The following is a 10,395-nucleotide window of genomic DNA, read 5'->3' on the forward strand; positions in this document are numbered from 1 at the left end:
ACCTCTGAAATCCTAACGCAAGGAGAAGGCAAAACATTCAGTTTGGGTCTCTCTGGATCTACTGTGGAAGCGGTGGACTCCTCCTTCTGAAGATCATTAAAAGCAATTGTGCTTGCGTTTGTCTGAAAAAAGGACTGATGTGATGAGTTGCTAAATGAGAGACTTTTTAGATTCCCTTTCTACTCTAGGTTTAGAGTTCGAGACGGGGGAATCTTAAAGAACTTTCCACACTCTTGGAGTAAATAACAATTGAAACATAAAAAATCTGGCGGCGGGGATGGAGGGGGCATTCTGTAATGGAACGTGTCAGCAAAAAGAAAATGGCAAATAAATGCGAGAAAGGGGCCGAAGGAGGGCAAGACAGTACACAGGGTGCCCCCCATCCACCCGGCTTTTAATGATTCAAGCAAAAAAATCTCTGCTTTGTGTGTCACTGGCACGGTGAACGGGGGAAAGGACACGAAGACCTTTCTCTCCCCACAGCTGGTCCAACTTTCCAATTTTCAGGTTGTTCACAGTGATTTCACTTTCAGTGGAAACGGGCGTCCCATCCCCAGGAAAGAAAGGCTTTCCTGCGTTTGTGAAAAAGCAAACTGTTACTTTGTCCTTGCAAAGGAAAACTTCATTCTCTGAACTTCCCCGGGATCTGCAAAGCGCCCCGCGGAACTCCCGGTACTTAGTAGAAGCTCATTCAAGATCTCTGTTCCCCTTCGTTCCCCGTTCGTCCCCTGGCCCTGTCTCAGAGCCAGACAGGGGCAGAGCTGAGAAGGGAAGTCCGAACAGGGAGCTGTGAAGACAAAATAAGGGAGTCCCGAGTCAGTGTCCTCTAGTCCAAAGAAAGGGAGCAGGGTAGGGGGAAAGGCAGCCCCGCCCTGGGACTGAAAAGTCTGGATTCTTACAGCTGCAAGGTGGTGGATATTTTATGGGGTTTCTTCCCCACAAAATACACTCCTATAAGCAGAGATTCCCCCCCAACCCCGACCAGAGGTGACGCAATGTCCTCAAACACCACCACCACCCCAATAAAAAAGAAAAGGGAAGGGGGAGCGTCTTGCAACCCCTTCGCTTCACACAAGTCCAGCCACTCCCTTTCCTCCCAGCCGCTTCCCATCCCTGCCCCCATCCCCTAAAAAGTTTGATGACCGCAAAGGAAACCAAAAAAAAAAGTTGTCTTGCCCGAGTCCTGGCGGGCCATCAGCATCTCTTTTGTTCGCTGCGAACCCACAGTCCCCCGTGACGTCACCCGGAGCCCGGGCCAATCGGTGCGCGGTCGGCGGCCGCGGGCGGGGCGGGGACAGCCCAGCGGGTCTCTCCTCCCCCGCGCCGCAGGCCTCCAGCGGGGCGGGAGGGGACCGTCCCATATAAGCCCCGGCTCCCGGGGCTCGGACGCCCGCGCCGACTGTGCTGCACAGGGGGAGGAGAGGGAACCCCAGGCGCGAGCGGGGAGAGGGGACCTGCAGCCACAACTTCTCTGGTCCTCTGCATCCCCTCTGTCCCTCCACCCGTCCCCTTCCCCACCCTGTGGCCCCCACCTTCTTGGAGGCGTCAATCCCCGGGAGGCATTGGAAGGGATTTTTCCCGCAGGTTGCGAAGGGAAGCAAACTTGGTGGCAACTTGCCTCCCGGTGAGGGCGTCTCTTCCCCACCGTCTCAACATGCTCAGGGGTCCGGGGCCCGGGCTGCTGCTGCTGGCCGTCTTGTGCCTGGGGACAGCGGTGCCCTCCACGGGAGCCTCGAAGAGCAAGAGGCAGGCTCAGCAAATGGTTCAGCCCCAGTCCCCGGTGGCTGTCAGTCAAAGCAAGCGTGAGTACTGACCGCGGGCTGAAACAGGCTGCCTCAGGGATGGGACCCTAAAGCCGACCAAAGTTGGGGCTGAAGTTTTGTGCGCGCGCGTGTGTGCGAGTGTGTGCGCGCTTTACTGAGAGAAACCAGCTGTGCACACAAAAGGATCGAGTTTTGAGCAGGCTGCTTCTGAGGGCCTGAGATGATAAGATCATGCATTGGAGGACGCGGACTCTGCGACCTACCCGTGTTCTAATAAATTCTGCACGTTCAGATTGTCCTTCTAGGAATTAACCAAAACTTGCTTTTAAAGAGAAAAATGATGCATGTCTATAAATTTTCCGTCTGGGATTAGTGTGGTCCTTACTGCTACTTATTTCCTTCTGTTAAATAATTGGTCAAATATTTTCAACATGGGGGTGGAAAGGGGGTATTGAAATAGCTGTCTTGTTTGTAACTAACTTGGAAGAGATGTAATTGGTTCCAACCTCTTTAGGGCCGCTCAGGATACTTCACCAAGAACAGAGGTTGGAATTCTTTCCGTTTTTCAAAGACACACCCTCCTTTTGCTTTCAGAAACCTGCTTAAAGTTGTCCTTTTTTACTATTAGACCAAAAGAATATTTAAGTTCCTTGCATGTTTTAAAAATGTGATTTCAATTGTCTGCCTTCCAAAATGTTTCCAACTTTTTTTATGTAGACCCCTGGCCAGATGCAAATGACATCATTGTATATAACTTTTAGCAAAGTTGAAAGGAAAAAAATATATACCTAAATATTCACATGAAGAAAATTCCATAATTTTGGGAAAAGGAGGAATGGAAATGTAGTAACGTTTTCCTTCAATTATTTGCAGCCGGTTGTTATGACAATGGAAAACACTATCAGATAAATCAACAGTGGGAGCGGACCTACCTGGGCAATGCCTTGGTTTGTACTTGTTATGGAGGAAGCCGAGGTTTTAACTGCGAGAGTAAACCTGAAGGTAAGTGACCACAAGCCCCATAGTTAGTATCTTTTAATACATGAAGTGGTAATTGTTAAACTTTGCATTCGTAAGTAAAAATACATACACCATTTTTCTAATAGAATTACCTGTCATTTCCTCTGAATAAACGTTTAAAAACTGCTTATGTTTGCTTTTCACATGCTTTTACCTTTAAAACAAAGAAACGAATCTTTCCCAAATTAGTTCCTAGAATCTTCTTTTTGCTTTATTCTCCCAGTTTTTGATGAGAAAATCAAAGATTCTGTGTGTCCTCTGACAAAAAAAAAAAAAAAAAAGCTTATAAAATTTTAATTTATTAGAAAGCAGTCTCAATTCTTAAACTGTTAGTTTATGAGCCAGAAAACACTTTGGGGACCTATATTACAAAATAATTTGTCAGCGGCAGTTAACACAAAACCACTAGCCACTTCAAAGTTCTCATTCCTTTGGGACCATTGACGTTTTTCTTATAAATTATAGCAACTCTGTCAGAGAAGCACTCATGAGGGGAAAATGGAAATCACAGGATTAACAAATGTTAAGGCCTGGTGGGAGGTGGGGATCTTTGAATTGTTTCTTTGTTTTTGTTTTGTTTTGTTTTGTTTTTGAGACAGAGTCTTGCTCTGTCACCAGGCTGGAGTACAGTAGCATGATCTCAGCTCACTGCAACCTCTGCCTCCTGGGTTCAAGCAATTCCCCTGCCTCAGCCTCCTGAGTAGCTGGGATTACAGGCGCACACCACCACACCCAGCTAATTTTCATATTTTTAGTAGAGACAGAGTTTCCCCATGTTGGTCAGGGTGGTCTCGAATTCCTGACCTCAGGTGATCTACCCACCTCGGCCTCCCAAAGTACTGGGATTACAAGCATGAGACACTGTGCCCAGTCAGTTGTTTGCTTTTTATGTGAACCTTGGTTTGACTTCCTGAGTCAGAGATTGGGATCTGAAACCCTTCACAAATCTAGCTCTGTCATAAGTTAGTACTTCATATGGCCTTTTTCTAAGAGCCTGAGATTTCTTTACAATATGAATAATTTACAGAAAATTTGAGAATTTGTCAAGGTCAGAAACCATGGCCTTATTAGAGCCTAGGATAAAAATCTGTATCTCTCACTTCATTTTATTCTTTGAGTTGTACCATGTTACTTGTGGAATAGAAAAGTGGGTTTTCCTTTAGAGGAGATTAGTGAACTAGAAAAACTTGTACCTAAGTGAGGCTCACGTGGACTTTCCTTTTCCCCTCAGCTGAAGAGACTTGCTTTGACAAGTACACTGGAAACACTTACCGAGTGGGTGACACTTACGAGCGTCCTAAAGACTCCATGATCTGGGACTGTACCTGCATCGGGGCTGGGCGAGGGAGAATAAGCTGCACCATAGCAAGTAAGGAAGACATTGTGTAAAATGATGCCAAAATACCAAATATGAATGTCTCTGTTACGATCAGTGTCATTTTCTGTTATCCATGACTGGATATTCCTAACTTTGGGATTTGGCCCTGGTGACCAGGTACTCTTAAGTGGTCACCCAACTGGTTCCTGTGTTTCTTAAAGACGGGTATGAGCACAGATGGAATCAGTGTTTGATGTGTGTGCATTTATGAGTGTGTGTGTTTGTGTACATAGTAGAACCAAGAGACCTCTTGGGTTCCATTTCAATAAGACATGCTTAGGGGAGTTGCCCATTGTAAATCACCTGGACATCTTCAAGCTAGACAAATCCTGAGACTTTTCTGCCGTGACTGGGAAGGTATTCATGAAGAGTGAACAAGCCATATGTTGTCTGATCTTCTTGTTTGCAATGCAGAGACCTCTTACACCTCACAGAAACAGTCTGGTTTCTTGGTGACCAGTAGGTTGTACCCAGGAAGCAGATGTCCCTATTCCAAGGGATAGTGCAAAATTATTAACCCAATAGTGTTTGCTAAGGAACTTTGGGAACCGGGTTGATTCTCATCAACTCCAGTTTAGCTAAGGCACTCCTTCCAGTATGATTCACTGAGTTACCAATAGATTCTATTAACATAGTATTTAAGTTTTTAGATCCATTCTTTAAATATAAGTCATCTTAAAGGCTTCTATTCAAAAGAGTCCCATGTGAATAGGCCCAGTCAAGTTACCCCATACTTCATGTTAGGCTTTATCCAACTTTACAGGCAAATCGCAAGAGGCAAGGGTCCATAGTGTTTACAGTCTAGTTCAGCATTTGAATGTGCCATTGGACTTAACACCTTAGAAAACTACCAGGATTTCCACACTTTATATGTATATGTCTGTTTGCTTTCCCCCAAAATGACATTTCTATCCTAGGGTAAAATACAGGCTCTCCACGCTCCCAAAAGCTGGAGTGCTATGCCTGCTGTGGCCTTTTCACTGAATTAGTCTCAGTCTTAGCCTGCTGTATGTGAGTGAAGACCAAGCCTCCCAGCCTTTCTTTTCTGCTTAGGACCCAATTTCCTGTGATCTCTCTGGGAAAGCAGGATTTTTGACCTCTTCCTTGCCATCCAGATTTCTCTGTGGTTTTCCATTGTGTTCTAAACAAGACACTTAATTGAATTGACTCCAAGTGACCAGACCTGTTAATGTTTCCCCTGTCTCTGATGGGAAAGCTGTTGTCTGTGTCTCTACTTTAGCCAACCTAAGTACCTACCATGGGTGGAACATGAGACCAAAAAAAAAGAGAAAAATCTGTTCTGCCCTCTCCTAACATTTGTGTTGTATCTTCAACAGACCGCTGCCATGAAGGGGGTCAGTCCTACAAGATTGGTGACACCTGGAGGAGACCACACGAGACTGGTGGTTACATGTTAGAGTGTGTGTGTCTTGGTAATGGAAAAGGAGAATGGACCTGCAAGCCCATAGGTGTGTGAGTCTCAGGGCTGAGCCAGAGCTGGGATGCTTAGTTCTAATGTGGGGTTAGACCAGAATCACATCTACGTAGGTCATAGACCTGAATTCCAGTGAAAACCAATAAAGAAATGGGAATTTTATTTGAAATAATGAATTATTATATAATCCATAGTCTTCTTACAGGAATCAGATCAAAAAGTACTGACTGCACATAGAAGTCTTAACTTTGCTTCAAAAGCATAGAGATTTAGAATGAAGTCATTTCTTTTACCTAATGGCTGATCTCAGATTCCTCTTTGGTCAAGATATAATTTATTTAAAAGAAAAAAATGACACTTTGGATACATTTCTATATGTAATGTCCTGGACTGAAACATGAAATAGTGTGTGCTTGTCACACTCAGGTCATTTCTTTTCAAATTAAAACTTGTTGAGCTTCTTTGGGTCTCAGTCCTCAGTTGAATTCTGTAAGTATAAGCCTGAAAGTTTCTGGCTATAAATTTTACTCTGTTTATTTATCTTCTAATTTAGAGATTCTTGTCTTGTTTTGTATTGTTTTGCTTTCCAACATTTTAAAATAGCTTTTTTTTTTGTCATATTTAGGCCACTCAAAATTCATAATTGGTCATTTATAATTGGAATTTTGCATATGTAGTCTCCCACAGACTAGTTATACACATAGATCCTTGCTACTGGAAATGCTGGTGGGAAGTTTGGGGCTCTCTGAAAATATGTAGTCCATGTACTTATTAGGAGAATGGAATTTCTGCCTGCCAACTCAGCTGGAGCTTTCTTTCGCCTTGGCTACTTACTGTGTGCTTAGATGCTGGGTGTGTCATTCTTTCTGAACAGAGTGCCACTTAAAAAAAATGTGGCTGAATTTTTGCTTACACACTACACTTTAAATTACAGGGAGCTTGCACAATTCAAAATAACCTTTTTTTTTTTTTTCCTGTTTTTTTTCCAAATTTCCCTACAGCTGAGAAATGTTTTGATCATGCTGCTGGGACTTCCTATGTGGTCGGAGAAACCTGGGAGAAGCCCTACCAAGGCTGGATGATGGTAGATTGTACTTGCCTAGGAGAAGGCAGCGGACGCATCACTTGCACCTCTAGAAGTATGTTTTACATCCTTATGTTAAAGTCCAGGTATTGTTTTCTGGACTCCTAGAGAGACGGGTAATACTATGTCACTTAGAACCCATCCAGTATACCAGCATGCTTTGGTAACTTCTGGATGTCAAGACAACTTTCATAACCAACTTATTCTGCATCTTCAGAGAAGACTACATAAATAGAAAAACATACCACTTCAATAAGGTTCAATCTCAGCTTACTGCCACTGACAAAGAGTTGAACAAAAGGTTTAGGTTTCCTTCTATGTTCGAAATTTAAATAAGGCACATTCATAGGCTAAATTGATAAAATTAAAAACAATTTATCCCATAAATTAAATGACCTACTCTGGAGTTAAGGATAGTGTCTCTGACTTAACGCATTTTATTAGTGCTATAAAGAAACTGGCCTCTGGCATCTTTACTGCTCCTTCTAAGATTGTCTTGGGGTCTTAATTGTTGCCTTTGGGTTTCAAGGCTCCTTTTTTGATATTTTACACTAATAACAACTAGAGAGTTTGTTGAAGTAAAACAGCCATTAACTGCTGGTGTTGTAAATAAGTTTAAAATCAAATCCAAATAATTTGAACCTATTTTATTTATCTGGCTGAAAACATTTAACTACCTTAACATAGCCATCATCCAAATTCAAATTCTTTGCTAACAAAAAATAGGTCTCTCATGAAAAGTGGTAACAATTTTGACCAAAACTTTCCCAGAAACTTGCTGGTTTATTAGATATTTTGCATTTAAAATGTTACTGTGATCATCAGACTTCCAGGATCTTTGTGGCAATATTTTAGCTTAAGACAAATTAGATGTCTGATTCAAACCTTATCTATTATTTAGAACTCTTTAAATAGCAAGTTGGGAAAAGTTTCTCAAAGAGAAGTCATTTATTCCAGAAAATTTTATAAGCACTTACTTTGTTCAAGGTATTATAGGGGTGCAGATATGAATTGAACATTAGTCCAGCCTTTGAAGAGCACTTAGGGGGTCAGGGAGATGAGAAAGTCTTACACATATTTATCATCTGCAAAACACAATATTAAAAGTTTCAACAGAACTACTGAAAGTGGCACTATGGAGGTTCAGGGGATGATAATACTTTTAGCGGGGGAGTTGAGAAAAAGCTCTAATCAGTAATTATACCTTCATGCAAACTTCTGTTCTTGTGGGAGATGAATGTGAGTGTGTATTTGTTTGAACCTACATCAACTGTTAATTTTTTGTCTCTAACCCAGTAGTTGCAACAATATCTGATTCACAAAGAAATCAGATCCTCTGTACTCACATCATGGCACAGAGCAAATCTGGATTATAATTTCAATAATCTATTTACCAGATAAATGAACACGTAGACTAATAGTCATTTAGTTACAAATTATCATCTTATGTTGATCCCACTCTTCCATTGGAGGGCTAACACTGAATAATTTGGGACTATTTTGCTAGTGATTTTTAAATACTGTAGGTGTTGGGGTATAGGGGAGGGGAAAATAACATTTTAGTAAAAGAAATTGTGCATCCTCTCAATTTTTTACATAACAAATGAAGAAAGAGATACTACCATCTTTTTATAGCTTCTTTGTAGCCATTGGTGAAGACCCTTTAAGATCCACTTGCCTCCCCATTGTTTTACGTTTTTGTTTGCTTATTTGTTTGTTTGTTTGTTTTGAGACAGAGTCTCGCCCTGTCGCCCAGGCTGGAGGGCAGTGGCATGGTTTCGGCTCATTGCAACCTCCACCTCCTGGGTTCAAGCGATTCTCCTGCCTCAGCTTCCCACATGGCTGGGATTACAGAGGCCCGCCACCATACCCCGCTAATTTTTTTTGTATTTTTAGTAGAGACGGGGGTTTCACCATGTTGCCCAGGCTAGTCTCGAACTCCTGACTACAGGTGATCCACCCTCCTAAAGTACTAGGATTGCAGGCGTGAGCCACCGCACTCAGCCTGTTTACAGTTTTCTAAAGCAAGTTCCCTATTGAAAGGCAGGCCATCCCAGCACTTTGGGAGGCCGAGACGGGCAGATCACGAGGTCAGGAGATCGAGACTATCCTGGCTAACACGGTGAAACGCTGTCTCTTTTAAAAAATACAAAAAACAGGCCGGGCGCGGTGGCTCAAGCCTGGTAATCCCAGCACTTTGGACCGAGGCGGGCGTGATCACAAGGTCAGGAGATCGAGACCCTCCTGGCTTAACACGGTGAAACCCGCGTCTACTACTAAAAAATACAAAACACTAGCCAGGCGCAGGTGGCGGGTGCCTGTAGTCCCAGCTACTCGGATGCTGAGGCGGGAGAATGCGGAACCCGGGAGCGGAAGCTTGCAGATGAGCCGGAGATTGCCCACTGCACTCCAGCCTGGGCGACACAGCGAGACCTCTCGTCTCAAAAAAAAAAAAAAAAAAAAAATACAAAAAACTAGCCGGAAGTGGTGGCGGGGCGCTGTAGTCCCAGCTACTCCGGAGGCTGAAGCAGCTGAGAATGGCGTTAACTCGGGAGGCGGAGCTTGCAGTGAACTGAGATGTGGCCACTGCACCCACAGCCTCGGCGACAGAGCGAGACTCCGTCTCAAAAAAAAAAAAAGAAAAGAAGGGCAGGCCATAGACAGTGATGACTAAGAAAAGTCCTGGAAAAGCCTGAGAAGGAAAAAGATGAAATATAATGCCAGAGAATGAAGTTAGCCAAAGGAACGGTGTGAAAACAATGAATGAATGAATGAATGAATGAATGAATGAATGAATGAATGAATATGTTATTTGACAGAGAGATGAAACTAGACTAAACCATTCAGCTCCCTTTCCATTGTAACAAATATAATTTCATCTTTCAGAAGTGTAATACCTTGCAGCACCAGAGCTGAATATGAACCTATTACCAAAAATAGATTACCAGGCATAGATAGCATTCATTTTTTAAGTTTGAATTGACCACTTGCCACTCTTGACCTGATGTATGTATTTATGTGCTTCCTTTGTGACACAGATAGATGCAATGATCAGGACACGAGGACGTCCTATAGAATTGGAGACACCTGGAGCAAGAAGGATAATCGAGGAAACCTGCTCCAGTGCATCTGCACAGGCAACGGCCGAGGAGAGTGGAAGTGTGAGAGGCACACCACTGTGCAGACCACATCGAGCGGTGAGGCACAGGACGAGCAGGGGCGGGAAATGGGGAAGCAGGTCAAGAAATATTTCCGCAAATCCGTCTTTCCTTTGATATGCCATTTGAGGATAATTTGCAGGGTTTCAGCGAATAACCTAAGATCATTTAACACATTATTGGTTGTTAAAAGTTTTTTTAATGTCAGGTTTTAACTTTTGAGAAAAAAAATGAAAATAATGCAAATAAATCTTAGGGGAAAAAAGCCAGATTTATGGCCAAAAGATAAAACTGAGTTTTAAAGAATCCTATCATCATAAAATCTACCATGGATAGATCACACACACACACACACACATGCACGCACACGTATTTTGAATATCCAAAGTTCATTTGAAAGGAAATGAGAGTTATAATTAATTATATGACTACTTGGTTCTTCCCTAGGGAAGAACAAAAAAAGTACATTTGGGTTTTTTGTTGTTTTTTGGTTGTTTGTTTGTTTGTTTTGAATGAAATATACTTCCCTGTTCCAACATTGAGCTCTTTTGTAGTGG

The 10,395-nt window shown here is 42.8% G+C and overlaps 1 protein-coding gene across 24 annotated transcripts in view; it reads left to right on the plus strand.

The window, feature by feature from the left end:
* The first annotated feature begins 1,289 nt into the window (after nt 1–1,289).
* The window catches only part of FN1 (fibronectin 1), a 76,246-nt gene continuing 67,140 nt past the window's right edge, over nt 1,290–10,395 (plus strand). For 18 of the 24 annotated variants that reach the window (XM_017893506.1, XM_017893514.1, XM_017893509.1 and 15 more), the window contains exons 1-6: nt 1,290–1,802; nt 2,637–2,765; nt 4,015–4,152; nt 5,499–5,630; nt 6,598–6,735; nt 9,719–9,877. In XM_017893506.1, the coding sequence (XP_017748995.1) occupies nt 1,655–1,802; nt 2,637–2,765; nt 4,015–4,152; nt 5,499–5,630; nt 6,598–6,735; nt 9,719–9,877 (844 nt within the window). In that variant the 5' untranslated portion in view covers nt 1,290–1,654. The remainder of the gene's footprint in view (nt 1,803–2,636; nt 2,766–4,014; nt 4,153–5,498; nt 5,631–6,597; nt 6,736–9,718; nt 9,878–10,395) is intronic. The other 6 variants (XM_017893504.1, XM_017893520.1, XM_017893522.1 and 3 more) reach the window with 2 other exon arrangements.

The sequence above is a fragment of the Rhinopithecus bieti genome, unplaced genomic scaffold (genome assembly GCF_001698545.2).
Source record: "Rhinopithecus bieti isolate Rb0 unplaced genomic scaffold, ASM169854v2 scaffold_23918, whole genome shotgun sequence".
In the NCBI taxonomy this organism is placed as follows: domain Eukaryota; kingdom Metazoa; phylum Chordata; class Mammalia; order Primates; family Cercopithecidae; genus Rhinopithecus; species Rhinopithecus bieti.